The sequence below is a fragment of the Falco punctatus genome (genome assembly GCF_963210335.1).
Source record: "Falco punctatus genome assembly, chromosome: 14".
Taxonomy (NCBI): domain Eukaryota; kingdom Metazoa; phylum Chordata; class Aves; order Falconiformes; family Falconidae; genus Falco; species Falco punctatus.
This window is the reverse complement of record NC_137594.1, coordinates 22,689,639-22,711,100: the sequence shown is the minus strand read 5'-3', so window position 1 is coordinate 22,711,100 and position 21,462 is coordinate 22,689,639. Positions and strand designations below refer to the sequence as shown.

The 21,462-nt window shown below is 45.9% G+C and overlaps 1 protein-coding gene across 14 annotated transcripts in view; it reads left to right on the top strand.

The window, feature by feature from the left end:
• RANBP10 (RAN binding protein 10) overlaps positions 1 to 21,462 on the top strand; it is a gene marked incomplete at its 5' end in the record, with an annotated part of 91,523 nt that overhangs the window by 52,261 nt on the left and 17,800 nt on the right. For 11 of the 14 annotated variants that reach the window (XR_013931915.1, XR_013931916.1, XR_013931917.1 and 8 more), the window contains 8 exons: positions 6,338 to 6,522; positions 12,465 to 12,577; positions 15,280 to 15,388; positions 16,387 to 16,535; positions 17,666 to 17,861; positions 19,225 to 19,349; positions 20,108 to 20,253; positions 20,735 to 20,846. Coding sequence is in view for 4 of the 14 variants with exons in the window: in XM_080410959.1 (XP_080267085.1) it covers positions 6,338 to 6,522; positions 12,465 to 12,577; positions 15,280 to 15,388; positions 16,387 to 16,535; positions 17,666 to 17,861; positions 19,225 to 19,349; positions 20,108 to 20,253; positions 20,735 to 20,846 (1,135 nt within the window). The other 3 variants (XR_013931918.1, XM_080410960.1, XM_080410957.1) reach the window with 3 other exon arrangements.

Sequence of the window (21,462 nt, the reverse complement as noted above, 5' to 3'; positions counted from 1 at the left end):
TACACCAGACAGTAACGTCTAGTTGGATCTTATGAAAGCATGACTTCCACGGTGGATCATGAGCTGCTCTTTTTCAGAGCCAAGTGTTCTTGGACAAGGAGGAGGTGTTTAGGAAAAGAAGGTAAAGCCACGTCAGGCATACACCAGTACATCCATTGCATCCATTTCTCTCATATATAGAACTTCTTGTCCCTGAGGTTTCACTCCTGTCTTTGTACTTAATTTCCTCCAAGGAATTTCCTCTGAGAAATTTCTTGGTTTCCATTACTTGTTTAGGTCTCCAAAGTGATTGATTTTCTGGCTGACTTCCAAGAGAGCTCGTGTGCAAACTAGCTTGCTTTTCTTTGCTTTGCACCTCCTGCCAAAACGTTTATTTTGTTCCTCTAATTTTTGTGTTGTGAGAAATAATGACTAGCACTCCCTGCTCATCTTCACAATGGAATTTATGGCTTTACAGATCTCTCCTGCATCCCAGCCGGTGTCTGTGCTGAAGGACATTAGAGTTATTTAATTTGCCTTTTCACATCAGCTATCAATACAGGGTTGGGTTTTTTTTTTTTTTTGATTCCTAGACTCTCTGAACTTGCTAACACTGAGGTATATTCTAAACTAGAAACCCTCTTTCTGTGGGTTGTTTCACAGAAAGAATATTTTATCTTTCCATGAGTATTAACCTTTCAGAGTGAGATCTTGTGGCAACTTTGCATCCATACCAAGAAGCCGCTGCTGTGATATACCCCTTAGTTTTAGGTGCTCTTTTGTTTTTCCCCTCTGGTTACAGATTGCATTAGAAGTCAACAGTTTTACCATATTCCTTCTAATTTTTTCACCACTTGGTCTTCTCCTTTGGCTAGACTGCTTCTCTTTCTGAGATGAGAGCGGTCTTCATGTTGGGATAGATAATTACTGTTTAGGCTCACCAATCAAAAATAGCTATCCGAAACACATACCGTTGTTTTGTCATTTACAGCTAAAGCGTTGCCATAGAGCTTGGCAGCACACATTTGGCAGGCTGAAGTTACCTGTCCTGCTTAGATTAACTCGCATCCTTTTGATCCAGGAGTGCACAGTGAGTTGATGTATACATTTAATGTGCACTTGTAGGCTGTTCACCCCAGTGTTGAGTCTCTGTCACAAATAGGGGATGAACAGTTGGGGAAGCAGAGGGGCTGTTGCAGCAATGGGGTCTTGCAGTGCTGCTGAGCTTGAATTCATAGCATCATAGAATCATGTAGGTTGGAAAAGATCTTTAAGGTCAAGTCCAGATATTAACCCAGGACTGCCAAGTCCACCACTAAACTATGTCCCTGAGCACCGCATCTACATGTTTTTTAAACACTTCCAGGGATGGTGATTCCACCACCTCCCTGGGCAGCCTGTTCCAATGCTTGAAATGCTTCAAAACCCTCCTGAGCCCAGGGCATCTCCCCATCCTGTTGTTTCTTGATCTCACCAGATCATCTATACAGGATCTCATGCTTGTTTTTCTGTGTGTCATGTGCAGAGGAGACGTTTTACTGTTAAACTGGAAGAAGTCTTGGTTAAGTGGGTTTTGCGATCAGCTGTTGTGGTGGGGTCTCCAATGGTTAAATGGCATCTCTGTGCCTTTTACCAGCCAGTTTGCTGAGCTATTTTCCGTGGAAATCTCCTTCTGGCTTTTACAGCCTCAGCTAATCCATAACACTTTTTCTGGCCCAGGAAGGAGAACAGTGGATGCCCTATAGGCTTCCTGCTATTGAGAACTATCCTCCATGAGATAATTTCTCTTTGAAAAGAGGGCAGGAGAAGCTTCATTGGGTCATTTCACCACCTAGCTGTGGATGCAAGGAAGGGCAGAAGAATTCTACCTCTGTGTAGATTTTGGACATTCCTATCATAGAATCATGTCGTAGAACGGTTTGGATTGGAAGGGATCTTAAAGACATCTACTTCCAACCCCCTGCCAGCTTTCTTGCAGGTCCCTTTAGGTACTGGAAGGTGCTCTAGGGTCTCCCTGGAGCCTTTTCCAGGCTGAAGAACCCCAGCTCTCTCAGCCTGTCCTCACAGCAGAGCTGCTCCAGCCCTCGGACCATCTGCGTGGCCTCCTCTGGACCTGCTCCATCAGATCCACGTCCTTATGTTGGGGGCCCCAGAGGTGGATGCAGCACTGCAGGGGGGTCTCACCAGAGCGGAGCAGAGGTGAATCCCCTCCGTCACCCTGCTTGCCACGCTGCTGAGCTGCAGCCCAGGATACTGGTGGCTTTCTGGGCTGTGAGCGCACATTGCTGGGCCATGTTGAGTTTCTCATCAGCCAACACCCCCAAGCCTTTCTCCGTAAGGCTGCTCTTAACCCGTTCTCTGCCCAGCCTGTATTTGAGCCTGGGATTGCCTCAACCCATGTGCAGGACCTTGCACCTGGCCTTGTTCCTGAGGTGAGCTTCCTCTCCATGTGCTAACCGGCTCAGCTGCCGTGTTGGCAGCTTCATCCTAAGGGTGCCTGCACCCAGCTTCCATCATTCTCATCCTCCTTTTTCAATATTCTTCTCTTGAATTGCTGCCTTCTTCCCTCACTCTTGCAGACACCTGTGTATTCTTTCTCCTTTTCTGGCCCTTTTTGCTCCCTCGGTCCATGGCTTCTTGGTTGTTCTTCTAGCTGGTTGGGGTTACTTCTCTTCCCTGAAGAAGGGGGTGCCAAACCCAAGACAGACTTTTGATTTAAATATAATGACTATTGTCAGATACTGTAAAAGTCCGGAGGTTGTAGGAAATTTGAAGCTGACGAAACTTGCGAGTGATATTTTTAATATACCGTTATGATGCAGGCTCAAACACAGTATCCGTTCATTATAAGGTAAAGGAGAGAAAACATCTATCATATGAGAGATACAGAATGGAATCCGTGTTCTTCACCTCCTAAAGCTGCAGCCTGAAAGTGTAACTGCAGACGGGAGTGGAAGCAGCAGCCTTACCCGAGTGACCCTTGAGGTTCTCTGGTTTGAGCAGCTTGACGTGGTTTCTGGCTCTGGCTCTGTCCCACACCTCCTTACTGAAACACCTCGGGAGGGGCTGTAGGGTGGAAGCTTTTTCTGGCGTTACAGCCTGTGTGATTTTGAAGCTAACTGGTAGAGCACGTCAGTGAGAAGTTCGGCCAGTAAGCCCCATTACTTTTACACCCTTCAAGCTTAAGTAACATTTAGGGTTGCCATGTCAGTGAGATTACACAAGGAATTAATTTCACCCGTGAAACATTACCAGTCTAGAAATTGTTTCCTTGCAGTGCTTAGTGCAAAATTTCCCTTTCAGAGGCAAATGATGAGGACAATATTTTGCAGTATTTGCAATATTAGGAAGTTGAAATGGATACTTCCAGTTTAAAACCACATTTTGTTGGGATTGATCCCATGCAGTGAAGCATATTTGCTTCAGCTTGTTTCATTTCCCTCTAAAGAGTGTTTGCATTTGTATGAAAATGTAGTGAGGGGAAAAAATTGGATTTTGGCTGAGCACGGGCTGAAGTTAATACAGAAGTAACTGCCTGCAAAAGTGAATATCCCACAGAGGGAGTTTTCCACTTTTTAAGTCAATGCTTAGACCAAACTCTCTTTATGTACACAAGCCCGTATCAGGCTTATCCTGCCTGGCGGTTTGCTGAAACAATAAGGAATGTAAAAAAGCACAATGTGGAAGAGCCCCGGGTGGAATTACAGAGGTGCCAAGGGTCAAGTGAGTTAAAAAATAAGTCAAGATTAACTAGGGGGTTGTGAGCAGCTGGCCACCGGCATCAGAGGCAAGAGGTCCCCAATGTCATGGGCAAGGTGTGCCATAAGAATTTGGCAGGGAAAGCACCTGCCGTGGTCAGTGGGCTCTGGGGTGATGTCTCCCTGCATCTGGCAGGGTGGTGGAGATACATGTAGTTCCCAACAGCTGCTGAGCAATGAAGACACATCCCACATGTGAAAAATGGAATTTTAACTCTGAGATCATTTGAGAGAAATTGGGGGTAGGCAGCTTCCCTTCAAAGACAAACATACCCAAAAGTGGCTGAAAAATACAGGATTTTTTTATTTGTAACTTCCAAGTATTTTGGGTGTCTGATTACTGGCTTTGGAAGTCCTTGGGTTCATAATGCTAAAAAGTTAAGTTAATAAAAAAGTCTTAAGTGTGGGCTGTGGAAAAGATCTGATCTCTCAGATTCCTTGTCAGCTAGATTTGAAAGAAGGGAGAGACTGACTTTATATTTGGCATTTTCCTCTGGTGGCTTTTCCTGTATCATGCTGTATTTTCCTTGCACACCTCTCTAACCCAGTGAGTTCCTTGGTGTGAGAATAGCAAAGGAGGTGGTGTGCTGAGTCCGCAGCAATACAGTCATCCTGAATTCTGATCTCAGTTTCCAGCCTGTATTTATAGATTCATTTTTTTTCTTTGTTTTTTGAGATTTGATAATTTCAAAGGTGGAGCAGGTTGGTCTGGACCATATCAGCTGAGCTTTGGAAATCTCTAGGATAGAGATGCTGCACTCTCTGGGAACCTGTTCCAGTCCTTAACTATCCTCACAAAGAAGAATTTCTTCCTTATGTCCTGTCAGAATTTCCCTGGCTGCAGCTTGCGCCTTTCTCTGAACACCCTTGAGAAGAATCTGTCTCCATCTTTTTTTCTCACCTCCCTTTTGGGAGTGGAAGACACAGTTAAATTTTCCCTTTTGCCTTCTCTTCTCCAAGCTCACCCTCTCCTTCTATGCCATGCACTCCAGCCCTACTGACCATCTTAGCAGAGCTCTGCTGGACCCCATCTGTGAAAGTCTGTCTTGTCCTGAGGATGTGGAGGAGGGGAACCAAGTACAGAACTGCAGATGTAGCTGTGCCAGTGAAAGCAGAGAGAAGTAATCACTTCCCACGACATGCTGGCTCTATTTTTGCCAATGTAATTAGGATTCTGCTGAGTTCTGCCTCGTAACAATCTTAATACCGTTAGTAAAAAGTAAAATTCACAACTGCAGTAGGTCTCAAGGGGAGACATTGCCAACATTTCAGGTCTCTGCAATAGTGAAGAATTAGTTGAATAATTTTTCCAGATAATTTTAAGGAAAGCCCATGCCTCTTTTGCTATAGAGGAGAGAATCATCCTAGCTTTCTGTAGGATGACTGTCTAACCACCCATAGTAGTTCTGTCTGATTTGACCTAGAGAGAGAGATCTGCACCACCACTGATCTAACCTCTGACATGGGTTCAGCCATGAGCAAGACACCACAACCAGGCACCTTCCAGATTTCAATTTCACTGCGTGCATCTGTGTGCCTTGCCCAGCGCCTGGTTTCTGGCTGTGTCAGCCTCCAGTGAGTTAAAGCAAAGTGAAAAAAACCAATGCCAACCAGTTCGTGAGTGGCATGAAGAGGTTTCTTCCTAAACCCTGCAAGCTACCAGCAGATGCTCTGAAGCAGAGAATTAATGTTTGTGTAGCAAACAGAAGAGTAACTTGTTCTCCAGAAAAGTAACATGTCAGCGAATGGAACACTCTCTTTGAAAATGTGATCCAGAATGATGAGAACCACGCACCCCTGCACCTTTTCTGATGACATTTCTTTTTCTTCCCCCATTTCAGTAGGCTCAGGGATTCAGTTCGTATCCATAAGCTTATTCTTAAAATAGCCTGAATTCAGATAACTTCTAAGCTAGACTTTGACCACCTGTTTTCAATTAGATCTTTGGAAGCTGAATTATTGGCTGAATTTTAGAGGTATTTTCACAGTGGTCACCTTTTTCTTTTCCCCATATTCTGGTGGCGAGTCGAGTCAAAGCTTCCATTTGGATCCATATGCTTGTTCTTAAAATTAAATTTGTCTATCAGTAGTGGAATTTCTTGTGTGGATGGCTTGCTGTCTTGAGATCGTCAAAGACCTAACCTCAGAGCTTCACTACCATCCTACAGAGATGTATAATATTCAGGTGGTATCTTCCAAGGAGTAAGAGAATTCAATTGAAACAGGGGAGGACGCATAGATCTATTGATTGAGATGATGCCCCTTTCATTTTTTTTATTATTGTTATCTGCTGGGTCTTGAACTTTAGTAGAACTGCAGAAAACGAAGCCAGAAGGTGAAGGCTCCACAGGCAGCAGTCACGGCATTGACCATAGGCTGCTGGGGGATCGAGCCCATTGTTCTGGTTTTATGCAATAACTTTTAATAACTGCACAGTAAGTCATGGGGTTCCTTGAGATGTACCTAAAGGGCTGTTGCCCCTTCCTATTCCATTCCATTTTTCAATTTAAAGAGCAGCTCTTTTGTCTTACCAAACTATGTAACTGGAACCAGAAAGAGAAAGCTGGGTTTAATACAGGTTTCTTTTTCTTCCTTCCCAGTCAAATCTCTACCCTACAGTGGGTCTCCAGACTCCAGGAGAGATAGTCGATGCCAACTTTGGGCAGCAGCCATTTGTGTTCGACATTGAGGACTACATGAGGGAGTGGCGAGCGAAGATTCAGAGCACCATTAAGCGGTTTCCCATAGGAGACAGACTAGGCGAGTGGCAAGCCATGCTGCAGAAGTAAGTCACTGTTCTGGTGTTCAGCTTCTTCCATGTTCTGTTAGGCTTTAAATACTTTTTTTTTAATGCTAATTTATGCTTTCTTATGGCAAAAATTGCCAGTTCGGTGCATTTTGCTCAAATTGTTATACCCTCTGTTTTGTTGTTTAATAGTCTTTCTGTGTAGATTGCTGCTGTTTCAAATGTAAAAGATATGGGAGAAGTTTTCAGCCAAAGACTGCATGAAAGCTTGTAGGAATGGAAGAACATACACTTTGAGGTGATGCATTGGAGGAAGGGGAGTGGAGAGGACACCATAAAAACTAACATAGGAGAAAAGCCAGTATGTAAGTCAGCTGAGTTCAGAAATGAAAAAGCAAGAAACAGCCTAAACCAAAGGCTTCCAAACCCAACCAAACTGAAAACACAATTATGGCACTTTATAAATTTCTGAATGTTGAATGCATTTCCCGTTGCAAAAAAGTATTGAGTGGAACATGATGAGAACAATTGAAAAGAGTTGTCAGAGGTCAGGTGTATCTTCTGCCTGAAGAAAGACAGAGCTGATTAAGGCTCCACAGCTTGGAAGCAGGTAGCTGAGGGAGGTGGACTGTAGTTGCCTGTCAGTCATTTACACCACTCTAATGAAATTACTATAAGGTGATTATTTACAGTTTCTCAAAACACAAGAATTAGAGAAAAAGCACCGTCTGGTTTAAAAACAAAATACTATTATTTTTTTTCCCCACAAAATACATAAAACTGAGGGACTTGCTGCTGCAAGAAGTTGTGGTGGCTTAAGTGGATTTTAAAAGATACACATTTAAATGTTCACAGTAATTCATGGAGGCCAATTCCATAGTTATATTTTGAACCCTCAGGTCTATGGCTGTTGCTTCTATCTCTGATTGCTCCTCTCTCTCTGATTACAGATAGCTCTGTGTTTCACCTTTTTATTATATTCTTTCCCTAAACACCTGATACTGGTTAGTCTCCCCCAGGAGATATAGATGCAGCAATGATCGCATCCATGTGATCATTCTTCTTGTCTGCTGGTCTTGTCTGTCTGGAGCAGTTTCTCTCCAAACTGCCTTGGGTGAAGAGGAGAGGATGGTGTGTATGGTGCCATGATTCAAGAAAGGTTTCATTAGAAAGGCAGTGATGGGCAGAGAGAGCCTCAACATCTGGTTTTGACAAATCTGTAGAAGCGCTGCTGAAGGGTAGATGCGTTGCACACATGGAGAAATAGGACGTGGGTTTTGCAAAGAGGAGCCAGCAGACACGTGGATGTGGTTCTTGGGCTGCTGTCTCTGTCTTGGAAGTCCATAAGGCTTTTGAGAAATTTCCTTGCTGCTAACTAAGGGGGGACTATGCAGCCAGAGGCTGAGGGCACATCTGATGTGGATTATGAGTTGCAAGACGGACAAGAGAGGGAATGAGTGGGTAAGGGGTTTCCACCTTGGGAGGAGGAGACTTGAACACGTGCTTGTAGTATCTGTGGTGTTGAGGGTGTTTAGAAATGGCTGGGAAGAAGGGGCCCTCCAGGAAGGACTGAGATCTTCGGATTATGGTGAATCATTGCACAGAAATATCAGGTCATTTTTTTTGGTAGTAAGCCAAAAAAAAAAAAGAAAACACCAAGCTTGGATTTGTTAGGAGAAAAACAGGACAAAAATAATTCTGTCACTGTGTGAATATGTGGTGCATCCTTAATGTGAATACCATGTGATGTTTTGGTTCTTTCTCTCCAAAAGTATGTAGTAGAAGTGAGAAAAGCATGAATAAAAAAAAGGCAGAATGTGCAAAGGTATGGGGTAGGAATAAGGCAGGGAGCAAATACACAGACCTACAGTGCTGAAGGATGTGATCGTGAGGGGTAAAACAAGCATGAAAAAAATACCTTGAATAGACTTGAGAAGGTGATGAAGGAGCAACTGCACTGCAAGAATTACAGGGTATCAAGTGACCTTCTGTGACAAGGTGACCAGCTTAGTGGATGAGGGAGATGCTGTGGATGTTGTCTACCTAGACTTTAGTAAAGCTTTTGACACTGTTTCTCACAGCATTCTCCTGGAAAAACTGGCTGCTCTGAGGCCGCATCTCGAGTACTGGGTTCAGGTTTGGGCCCCTCATTTCAAGTGGGACGTAGAGGAGCTGGAGCACGTCCAGAGCTGGGGAAGGGGCTGGGGCACAAGTCCTACCAGGAGTGGCGGAGGGAGCTGGGGGGGTTCAGCCTGGAGAGGAGGGGGCTCAGGGGGATCCTTCTCACTCCCTCCAGCTGCCTGCCAGGGGCTGTAGGCAGGGGGGTCGGTCTCTGCTCCCAGGTAACAAGTGACAGGACAAGAGGGAACGGCCTCAGGCTGCGCCAGGGGAGGGTTAGGTTGGGTATCGGGAAACGTTTCTTCCCTGGGAGGGAAGAAGTGTTGAAGCACTGGCACAGGTTGCCCAGGGAGGCGGTGGGGCCACCAGCCCTGCGGGTGTTTAAACAACGCCTGGACAGGGTGCCTGTGGCCGCCTGGACAGGGTGCCTGGGACCGTGGGCTAGTGGTGGCCTTGGCAGCGCTGGGTTAGCAGGTGGACTCTATGGTCTTGGGGGTCTTTTCCAACCTGAACGATTCTGTGGTTCTACGATTCTAAGTGAAGTTAACCGGATGGCACATTTAGAAGAAATAAAGGAGGGCGCTTTTTCACACTCTCTGCCATAAGATACCATGAAAATGGCATGGATTAAAAAAAGCGACTGGAGACATTATCAGGGCTATGATGTAGAGAGATGCCTCTAGGACAGGATGTATCTGGCTCATCAGTGGAAGCTGGGAGGGTGATGGAGGAAGGTATCATTTCATATGTGCCTTGTTCCTTTATTTTGTTCTAGGCATTTGCTTTTGCCAGTTGGGAGGTACGAGTACTGGGCTAACTGGGTGCTTGGTCTGACCCAGCACAGGATGAGATGTAACAACTGGCATTGACTTTAACATTAATTTTCATTCTGATGTACTGGATTGTTGACTTTATGGGGTCATTTCACTCCCTGCAACACCTTTTGTCCGGCTGTGGAAAGACGGGATTCGCTTTTGAGAAGCTTGCCTAGCAGCCAAAGAGAATGAAGAGGTACACTGATACGTAAATGGAAATACTTAGCTCATAGTGCTCAAAAGGCAACTTGTTCAGAAAAATGCCCTGCATCTTTGAGTATAAAAGCACCTGCACTGGGTGAGAGCATTGGTCTGTCAGGCTTAGCTTTATGAATATGTTAATAGCACAGGTTCCTGCAGCGCTAGTGTTCTTTCCTTTCCCTGGTAAAACTGACCATTTTTTGCCACCCTATTACTTAACCTGAATATTTAGCCATGTTGGACCTTTCCTTTTATCACATGGTGACACAATTTCTTTGAGAGGTTTTGCTGACAGATTGTAAAGTATCTTTGGACAACCAAGTGGACTGCAAAAACATCTGTTTTCTGCCTGCTTCCAGAGCCCCTCCAAAAATGTCACCAGAGTGCCATGGCTTCCCTTTACACAAGCTGTTGATTCTTCTGCGGTAGGACCGGTTTATCCCTGTGTTTCTTCCTTGTGTTCTCCAGAATTGCTTCTGATGTGCATGGTGGAGGGGTCAGAGTCGCTGCTCTGGAGTTCCTCGTAACTTCTTTGGACTTCTTTTTAAGAATCAGCATCATGTTTCCCATCTTCCCCCTCTCCAAAGGCAAGTTTAAAGCAGGGCTTGTGCCTCACATCAGTAGTCCAGCTGTTTCGGCTTGGAGCTCCAAGCTTTTGGGCCAATGTTTTCTTGTCCTGTGGCTTTGTTGGGATTCGTAGCATCTTATTTAATCTCTAACCGTGCAGCTAAGCATTTCCTTCCCTTCAGAGACTCTCCCCCCTGACAGATCCTGAGAGGCACGATCTTGGCGAGGCCGTCACTGGGGAAGGTTTGCTGTAGGGAGTGCCTCCCTGGAGAGCGGAGGAGGAGCTAGCCTGGCAGAGTATTTCATCTGTGTTACATGCCTGGATATGTTGTCACCAGAGAGGCTGCTCTGACAGGGTTTTCAAGTGCCTGAAACCTTGAGAGGGACTCACATGGATCACTCCTCTTCTTTGTGTGTTGTTACAGTCTTACAGGAGCTCTAGTCTTTTTAGCTTTTCCATGAGGAATCTGAGTAGAAGTCATCTGAGACTTGAGATCAGCTGGTGCGATTGATTATGAGAGAAGGAACGATGTAGATCCCCATTTCTGGTAAAGTGGGAGGACTTGGCATTGTTTGTTTGAGAAGCTAAGTGATGCCATGCAGAAGGAGGACAACTTCATGCAACTTTGTACAGAGAAGCGTGCAGTCAAGTTCTGTTTTGAAGAAAAGCCTCAGACAGTACAAACCTCTATCACCACCATGACTGCTCTAGGTGAGAGAAACACCCTTAGATGCAGCACAGAGGTAGCTGCACCTGTGATTTGAGCACTTCTGCTGCCCTCAACAAGTTTCAACCATGGCTCCCAAGTGGTAAAAGCATTGGAGAACCTGGGATTCTGAAAGGTTTTTGTCTGCATGAAGATAGGTCACAGTGGAGTGCGATAAACTTCTCCCAGAACTGAATTCAGGAGAGATACCTCTGGCTGCAGACATGCTGCTGAATGTATGAGTGTGCGCAGCACTGCTGTAGTAAGTAGCTGAGACACAGAACTGATAAGTCACTGCTGAAAATTGGCCTGGCATAGTGACCAGCATGTAACACTGCTGCGTACCCACGCAGGGATGCTTCCATGGTGCCACAGGCAGAAGTGCCCTAGGAAGGAGCTCAGGTTTTGTGCAGCCTTGTAAAGCATTTAAATCTTTGCAGCCTCTGACTCTGGCTACTGAATTACACTGAAGCAAGAGTTGGCTTTTCTCCTCCGTTCCTGCCAGCCTGGATCACTGTGTTCAGCGTTTCAGCCTGATTGAGCTGGGATGACCTGGCTGCTGTGCTTGGCGGGGAGGGAATGTGCTTCTTCACGCCTGTCTGTACCATGCCGGGGCAAAGGGCACACCTTGTACCCTTTGTGGTACATAAGCACTTGTTTCTGAAACAAGTTTTAAAAATTGCACACCTGCTTACAACATTGTGCCTGAAGATTATTGCTGACTCATAAAATACTTTTCTCGTACTGAAAGTAGCCAAGTTGAATGTGTGTTTTTAGCTGTGACTTGACTGGATCAATACAGCTTCATCATGAGAAGCCTATTTTGAGATTCTTCACTAGAAGCTTTGAAATCCTCTGCTGGCTTTTTAGGTTTTGTTAAAATCCAGTGAGCGTTAACATTTACCCACCATCCTGGGAAGGCACAAGTCCTTCCGAAATGGTGTGTTCAGAAAGATGGTTTTGTGTTCATTTTCTGACAATGATACTACCTACCCCCTCCCCCATTTTTTGAAAATACAACTTTAAAATGTGTATTTGTAAAATCAATGCTAAGTCTACTCCGTAAATCAGCAGATAAAACTATCTATGAATGTGTAGCATTAATAAGGACATTCAACTACCAAAAATTTAATTATTGGCAAAGTAAATGTTGGAAGAAATTCAGGACCAGAACCTTTTCTTTGAGGTCTGCTTGAAAGCTGTGAGCCTCTCTGATGTTCAGATTTTATACCTGTGTAGGGTGTCACTGGCAGTAACAGTTCTGAGCCCTTACAAGTGACCTTTACACAGCAGTCATTAAATAAATAAATACCATGTATGCATTGGGACTCAATGTTTTATTTTAATTTTTTTTCCCTGTAAGGTGAGTTTAGAGTTTCCCTTCTGTTTGTTGAGGACCAGGTGCCTGTGTTGTAAATTGTCTGGACCCACAAGTAGGACCCTGGTTATGTCCTAAGCAAGCTGAGTTGGGTCACTGGAGCTGCAACTTCTGTTGTGTTGATTTTTTTTCTCCAGTGTGATCACCCTGTTTTGCAGGTGTCTTTTCATCTGTTTGTATTTTCTTATTTTCTAGTATGGTTTCATCGTATTTGGTTCATCATGGGTACTGTTCAACAGCAACTGCCTTTGCCAGAGTCACAGACACCACAATCCAGGAAGAACAGACCTCAATAAAGAATAGACAAAGTAAGTCTCTTGGGTAGTTGTTCCCAAAGTGTGGCATGCAGGCCACGTGTTACCTTCAGGTAACAGAGGAATGAAGTGCTGTGGAAGTCAAAAAGTTACTCCGTGGCTCACAAAGCTGTCCACAGCACACTGCTGACTTGGTGTTGCTGCCTGGGATCAGTGGAGCTAAGGGACCGCTGCTGGGAGACCTTGTCCATCAGTGCTGTGTCCCCTCCACCCTCTGCTGTCTTTGCCTGAAGAACTGCCCTATTCTTTCCTTTGCCTGTCTGCTCTGACAAATGACCTGCATGCCTGGCAGTGTTGAATATACTAAGTTTTCTGACAACTTTGTTAATTTCCTCAGTCGTGTTGAAAATTAATAGCTGAATCCTGGAAGAGATGGGGTGACTCCGCTTTGAGTCCAGCAGTTTTCACACATCAGGCTAAACATAATATCTAGGGCAGGAGGTGCTTTCTTGGAGGTAGTACCGAATTGGTAGAGAATATTATGGTTGCCTTGGACTTTGCCTGAACTGAGGTCACAGTGCACCAGGGATCCATTTGGATTTGGGTTCTACGCGTTCTGTGCAGCAGGGGTAGTTTCATTAGCATGGTCCACAGGGACCCAGACACATCAATCTGTTTTGACTACAGCTCCCAGAGTTACAAGTCTTTCAGTCCCTTTGCACATGTTGTCTTCCAGTAGATTTTTTTTGCACGTTGAGGCTTTTGCACATTCACAGCCAACACATGTAGCTCACACTAGGAGAAGAATTTGTATTTTATGTCTGGTTTGGTTACGGCTCTTTCCACCAAAGTGGCTCATGTGTCAGTTTGTAAGGCTGTACGTGCTTTTGGTTCCAGCAGAACGAGGCTTGCAGCTTTCTCCTGCTGTACTTTTGTGGGTTTTTAGCTTTCCTATTCACAGCCTGCAGAGTCACAGAACATTGGTGTGTTTTCTGCATTCTCCTGGCTGTTGAATACATGCTACATCCCACTTTGTACATTTCCCTTCCCTTTGTCAACTGTTTCTCATGTGACTGTTACATATCAGGAGCATCGTGCCCCTCTGTAACTCGCTCTTCATACATTACATGCGCTTAGCCAGCATTCAGGTTCATTTGGGGACTCTGCTTAGTACCCAAAATAACTTGTAGTTGCTGCCTGTTAGTGCTGATGGGCTTTGTGCTTTCCAGGTCATGCATAATGCAACCCTGACCCCAGCCAGCGTTCTTGTTGCTGTGGGTTTAATTGGTAAAGCCTTACAGGAGGCACGCGAGACAGTGCGGGCCCGTTTGTTTGAGGACAGGTGACGAGGCAGATGGAGGGAAGGAATATGGAGCTCTGAAGTTGGGGCTTAAATAAAAGGTGTCAGGAAAATACAGATGGGAAAACAAAAAGAGGGGAAAATCTAAAAGGCAGTGACATCTGTGAGAGTTGCCAAACAAGGCAAAGAAGAGAGCTGTCAAAAGCAGAGAGACATGAAAACGGACGTGCAAGTCAGTAGAAGAAACAGAGCAAAATGAAGGAGGCTGTGCAACACATGTTGGTGTGAGAGCCACGTCTTTGGTTTTAGCTTTCAGCTACGATAACAAGCAAATAGACGCTGAGAAGTGGCAGCCAAGACAAGTCACTGCAGATTGTTACTGGGGATTGCTAATGAAGGTTACCAGGCTGGGCTTTCAACTGCTTATGGCTCACAAAAGTCACAGCCTGTTGTTATTAGAGCCTCTGCTTGCTTGCAAAGCATTTCACAGGCGATTCAGAACCTTCTTTCTGTTGTTTGTAAGAAGTCCTGGAAAAACAGAGAAGGAAGTGCAATGCATTTTTAGTTTTAAGGACATTTAGTTGTTAGTTTTAAGTACACTTAGAAAAGTAAAATGTGACCCTCTGTTAGATCAGCAGCTTTTCTGTTCAGGGATGGGATCTCAAGTCTTGCACTTGTTGTCTTCGGACCCACTGAAGGAACATATGTGGGACATGAACATCCAGGGTGCTGTATGGCTTCTGCCTTGTATCTTTGCACCTCATAGAAGAGTACAACTCGTTGAGCTGTTTCTGGCTTAGTCACAGCCGATTCTTGGAGCTAGCTTATGGGTGCCACGTCATTGCTGCTGGCCAAGCTCAGGTTACTTCTCTTCTTGGGGAATACAGTGAGGTGGGACTTGCAGGAACCCACTTCTGTTGGTATAGTTACTTCTACTTAGAAGTAGGGATATTGGGGAGACAGTACCGACCCTTTACAGGTCACAGACCCTTTATAAATACTCTGCTTATCTAATGCTCAGCCATACATACGCTTCTAAGCATGAATCAGCCAGAGGATATAACATGAGACTGACCTACAGGCTTCCCCTCTGAATTTGGCATTTCCCCAGCAGTGTCCTTGCTTCCATCCAGATATCTTGTCCTGCTTTCTTTTTCATTGCTGCATAGCTTTGTGACTAAAGGACTAAAGTTCCAGAGCACCCCCACCCCAGCACACCTAGTTCATCCTTCAGATCCTTCTACTGTTGGTGTTTCTGAGCTACTGACAGATTGTCCCTCATTTTCACAGGCTTTTTTTCCTCACCCTACTCCATAATAAACAAAACGTGGTCCCCAGTTCTCCCTAGCCCTTGTGCAAGGTGGTAGTGGGGAGCTGTGTGGTCTATGTAAGACCACTCTTCTGGCTGTTCTTGTTAGCTGATCCTGTGTATCAATAGGTTTCCTTCTGCTTTCAGGAATACAGAAGCTAGTATTAGCAGGCAGAGTGGGAGAGGCTATAGAAGCCACCCAGCAGCTCTATCCTGGCCTTCTAGATCATAACCCCAACCTGCTCTTCATGTTAAAGTAAGTATGAACAGCTTTATACTCCCTAATGCTGAGATGCATAGATGAAGGAGAGAAGAAAGAGGCTGTCCAGCCGTCCAGTCTGGCTGCACACCTTGTTCTGAATTCAAACTGGTTTGAGATCCCTTTGGAGGCAGGTGGGAAAGGCTGTAGGTTCAGCCCTTTGCACGGTGCATGTGGCAATGTAAATGTAGCCCATTTGTTGCTGCTCAGACCCAGTATGGCTTTGCCCCATGAGGTCAGGCAGAGGTGGGTGAAATTTTAGCTCTGCTGACTGCCAGGAGGTCCTTCACAGACGGCCTGTACTTGGCTGGTGGAGCTATTGCAACACTGGAGCCTGTGGAGTCACTGTGAAGGTTCCTAGAAAGGCAGATGTATGAAGAAAGCTATCTGGGACAGAGACTAAAGGAGAAAAGTGCTCGTGTGTCCCAGTTCTCCCAACCATGCAGAGTGGGTCTCCCCAGCCTCCTGAAACATATAAGGACAATTCCCAGTAAAGCTAAATGAGAAGTGCTCACTGTTGCTGTGGATATTGTGGTTTTTACCCTTCCTCCTCTATTTTCCGTTGACCACGTGTATTTCTGGGTTGACGGAGTAGTGAGGGAACTATATTTGGCAGATTTAGTATCTTCTCCCTGAAAAAAAAAAAAAAAAAACCACAATTGATTTTTGGCGTACTTGCAGAGGTGGTAGAGATGAAAGCATGCTGTAAAGGAACAGTTTCTTCTTAGGACAATGGAAATAAACTTGCTTTTTGGGAATGTCTCAACATTCATTAGCATCAAAGGTGCGATTTGTGAACTCCTTCCTCCCCTAGCGTTATCAGAGCAGTTGCAATACAAAGGTACCAGGAGTCTGAAATGTCTTTTTGAAAGCCAAAAAATGTAGCTCCTATGCAGTTTCTAGGACTTGTCCACTCAGTAACTAAGGAAACCTCCAATGCAGAGCATCCTGGCTGTCATGCACCCTTTTCTCCTCCTTCCCTCCTATGAAATCAGGTGTCGCCAGTTTGTGGAGATGGTGAATGGGACAGACAGTGAAGTACGTTGTTTCAGTGCTCGCAGCCCCAGATCCCAGGACAGTTACCCCGGGTCCCCCAGCTTAAGTCCTAGACATGGATCAAGCAACTCACACATTCATAGTACCGGTAAGTGTGTTTTCTGTGTCTCCTAATGAGAAGAGCAAATGTCAAAAGTGGACATGGTTGTGTATTACATGACCTGCTACTTTCTGTGCAGTATTCTGTGAAATGCTCCTTTCCTTTCTGATACCCAGCCGAGAGGACATACTGTTTATCATGGGTGGCTACAGAGCTGGTTTTGCATTAGTTATTTCCCACAGACAGTCTGCAGAGCAGGTTTTTTTCAGAATAAAGAAGCTTTTGAAGGTGGCCTTCTAGAGCAGCCACTAGTGACTCGGTGCTTCACTGACCGAGCTGTAAGAGGAGGTCTGGAGCACAAAGCCTCTCTCCTGTACCTTGGGGTCTGCAAAAGGATTGCTTTCCAGTAAGAACCAAGCAGAAGATGCACTGTTCTGGCCAACTGAGTGAAAGGTTAGTGGGATGCTGTGCTTGAGAGCCTCTCCCTCCCCATGGTTTTTACCTTGCAAGTTCTAAACACCTGAGAAGGGAACAGTTCTGTACCTGCAAAACCCATCTCTAGAGCATCAACTCCTTGCAGTTCTGGAAACTAAACTTTAGGATTTGAAGTAGAAAGAACAAGATAAACCAGGACACCCAAGGTATCTTCCCTAGGTAATTATTGGCTATGGCTTTGAAGATGGGGTGGGCCAGGGAGTATGACCTGCAGAGCCCCTGAACACAGTCTAAGCCTGTGTCACGTGAGCCTTGAGCTGCTCACAGCCATCTGAGTGTATTTTGTTTCGGTGTTCCCGCTGCTGCATGTGACAAACTGTGGGCAGGCAAACATTAAAGGGAAAGAAAGACAGCTACTTGCATGCCTCCAAGCTGTCACTCCTCTTCCCAAGCCAGTATCTTTGTTTTCCTGTATTGTGTTGTGAGAAACCCTGGGTATGCTTCTCTGACTAGATAGTCAGAATGATCCCATCAGTCCATAAAATCTCTTGGTAATACCTGTTTTCAACCAGATGTCTACAGCTGCAACCTGCAACACAGGGCAGCATTCAGAGGTCTACATTTGTCTCCATACAAAGTTTGCTTTCTTCCTTTGGGGCTTGCTCTCTCGCTAAATTGTTGACTTCACAATAAAGTGATATTGTCAGTCTGGTCTCATTTTTCCTTTTCTTCTTGACTTTCAGGAGCAGATAGTCCAACCTGTAGCAACGGAGTCATGTCCACAAAAAGCAAACAGAGTCACAGTAAATACCCAACACTGAGTTCATCATCTTCCTCTTCCTCCTCCTCCTCCCCCTCATCTGTGAACTACTCTGAGTCCAATTCTACAGATTCTACCAAATCTCAGCAGCACAGTAGTACGAGTAACCAAGAAACCAGGTATTTTTTTTACGTTTTAGATGCCTGAGGAGGGAGAGATGATGAGAGAGGATTCCGTTTGCTTTCTGAGAAGCCAGAAGGGCTTCTGTCCTGCCCTTTTGAACAACAGAGTAACTGCATTATCTACAAGGTCACTACTAGTCCCAGCAGGCGCAAGCCTGTTCCAGTTCCCCTGCTTGCTCAGGCTTGGAGGCTTATCTCATAAGGAATATTGTGATGCTCTCGTTTCAAACACCAAGCTGAGCCCAACATGGCTTGGTTTGCATAGAAGCTCTCCCATTGAGCCTGGTTTTGTTACTGCTGCCTCGGCCCGTCGATTCCTGCTGCTAAGCAGCTTGCCTGCACTTCAGTGGGTAGGCAGCAGCCTAAGTCACCACTGGGTTGCTGCGTTGCCCTCGTGAGTAATTTTCTTGGGCTACCTCTACCTGGTGCCCAGTTCCTTCCAGATGAGCCTCTGAATCAGCAGTAATTTTTTTCATGCTTGTGACAGCAGGTCAGACTTTTAGAAAGCCTCCCTTCTCCAAGAATCCGTAGGAGGTCCAGGAGAGTGGTATAGTTACTGCTGCATTTACTGGAGTGTGGAGCAAATGGGGCCGTGGTAAGAACTGAGCTTCCTTCGGGCTCACTTTCCAGGTTGGTGTTGCAGGGCTGTCTGAGGCCCTGCTGGAACAGAGGATATCCTGGTGATTAGTAGAATCTCTTGCTAATTGCAGCTGGCACTCATCCTCTGAGTACTGTGTTGAGCACAGTTTGCAGGACAGTTTGTAATCTCTGTCATGACCTCTTGAAAGCTGTACAGCATGTAACGGAGTGAGAAACACTTGTTCAGACTCAATTTACCAGAATCATTTGATAATGCCAGATTTACGATGCTTTTTGTAAATGTAGAGCCCAAGTCCCAGCAAGATTTTTGTCATCGTTTCAGGTAATTGGCAGTCTCATTCAGACTGCTGTCTTAAACATTTAAGTCTAACGCCCTTGTGTTCTGTATTGCACTTTTTGCAAGGGTTGATGGCTTGTCATAGCCAAGGTTTCCCTCCTGTGTAGTGTGTTAGTATGTTATCTGTTGTCTGGCTGCTGTTTGCTGTCCCAGAAGTGACTGCTTCCTGAAGGGAAAATGATAAGCACGCTGCACCTGTAATTCTGACAGGCGCCTTTGGAACAGAAATCTATTTCATAAATTGACTTCAGAAACCTGCAACAATTTTTACTGCACTGAATTAGACCATCTGACTCCCTGTAGTCCAACTGGCACCTTTCCTGGTCTGCTGGCCATTGCTGGGCCCCGTGTGGTATCTGAGCTCTTAATTTCTTCCCTTGCTAATCTAGACATCTGACTATTCCTTCCTCCTTTTTACCTCAGTGACAGCGAGATGGAAATGGAGGCTGAGCATTACCCCAATGGAGTCCTGGAAAATTCATCCACCAGGATAATGAATGGCACCTACAAACACGAAGAGATCTTGCAGACGGATGAATCCAGCATGGGTAGGGCCTCAGAGGCAGGAGGCGTAAAGGGAAATAGAACGAGCTGGTACCGAGATTTAGAAATGTGATTGGATTTGGGGGAAAAAACTTGTACTTTGGGTTTATTTCGCCACCCCAGTGAATGAAGTTCTCAAGATGCCTGTTTCACGGGGAAATTTAATCTGTCCTGGAACTAAAACTAGATTTTGCTTTTCATAGTCTTGCAGCAATGCTGGTGATGTTGTGGGGCAGGGAAAGCAGTAGGACTCAAAAGGTTTGTTCAGTGTTGGTCATGACATCCAACTCTGAGCAGTCCTGGCACTTCTGCCAGCTGAGGAACTGAACTGAGCTGGGAAGGGCTGGATGATGCCCAGCTGCACGGTGTCCTCAGCACAGTGTGGTCAGCCACAACTGTCTTGTTTGTGGGTGCTTTAGGCTGGAGAGGGAAGATGAATCAGCTCTACGCTACCTCTGAAACTGAAAGGGTATTACAGCTGGAGTTGCAGGCTCCCATGATTTTATCAGAAGATTTGATTTGTAGGTATTTCAGGCATTAAACAAACTGAGCTCAAGTTTTCCCTGTACCTGACAGGTGCTATGAAGAAACCACTCCTGGCTGTTGTAGTGGCAGGGATCACAAAAAGCTTCCACTGGGATAAACTTAGAATAGGGAGCAGCTACCTGCCCCAGCAGGGGAAGGAGGTTATGGGTAGCATGACAGAGTGGGCAGTGGTGGGGAACGAAAGACGATTGTTACTTCTCCATTGCCTTTCCTCTAGAAGACAGCTGCCCCCAGAGGCAGCTCTGTGGAGGGAACCATGCTGCCACGGAGCGAATGATCCAGTTTGGACGGGAGCTGCAGATGCTGAGCGAGCAGCTTTGCAGAGAATATGGGAAGAACACAATGCACAAAAAGATGCTTCAGGTAAGCCTGGGCCTTGTGCTGCATTGCAGCAGTTCTCTGGGCCAAGACTGGGGTTGTGGGTTCCTTTGCAGAGCTCTGGGTAGCCCCCACTTCTGCACCTGGTGAGGAAGAGGGGGCCAGCAGAGGTCAAAGCTCAGTGAACATAGAACGTCTAGACCCAATTCTCAGCACAGGAGAGAAATACAGCTCCCACCTGCCTTCCTGGAGCAACTGCATGCTCTTCTTCTCTCCAGGTGACACTCTACCTGCCTTCCCGTGCTGGCTCCCCTGCCAGGTGGAGGGGGCACCCTCTTTAATCCGCTATCTTGATGGCCCGGTGTGGTCCCTTGCTGCCAAGAAGAAAAGGGCCATTTCTTTTCAGGAGGTAGGCACCTGTCACCTTGGCGATGGCAGGAGGTGCCCCAGCTGATGGACTAGGTGGTGTTCCTGTGTGTTTGCAGCTGTGCATCACCTTACTGTGCCTTTCTGTTCTCTCACACAGGATGCATTTAGCTTGTTAGCTTACTCAGACCCTTGGAACTGCCCTGTTGGTCAACAGCTGGACCCGATCCAGAGGGAACCTGTGTGTGCTGCTCTTAACAGTGCTATATTGGGTAAGGCCTGGTTCCTGTTGAGCGCTACCCACTGGGCATACCTGCTCTCAAGGGCTGTCCTGTGGCGGGCAAGCCTGCAGGTGTTAGGAAACATTCAGAAACACTTGCATTTAGCTTTTACCTCTCTCTCTCTGTTGGTGGGGATTGACAGGACAGTGATGCAGGAAGGGAGGCAGGAGGGAAGCCTGCAGAGAACAGATCTTCCTGATCTAATCTTCTTTTGGCTCCCTTCCTTGGGTCTTCCTCAATGCTCCTTCCAAGGATGCTCCTTAGGATTTTCCTCCCCTACTTACTGAAGAAGCCACCATCTCTTTGACGCATTTCCTGCCCATCTTCCTTCTTGCTCTGAACCCACCTGAATCATTTTGCTGGCATTACCAGGGCTATTTTCCATGCTGTTTGGGTTGGCAGAGTTTTGTGCTGGCATCATCCATCTTTCTGGTAGGGAGTACAGTTGCTGTGTTGGCAGCATCTCGTAAGTGAAGCAGGTTTCCTTAGTGTTGGCTCTAAAGCAGAGGGGAGCCATAATTCCAGTTGCGTTTGAGCTCAAGCTGAACGTGCAGAGTTAAACGCAGGCAGGGTTTGTCTTCCCTTCAAACACTGCCCAGAGAGCCTG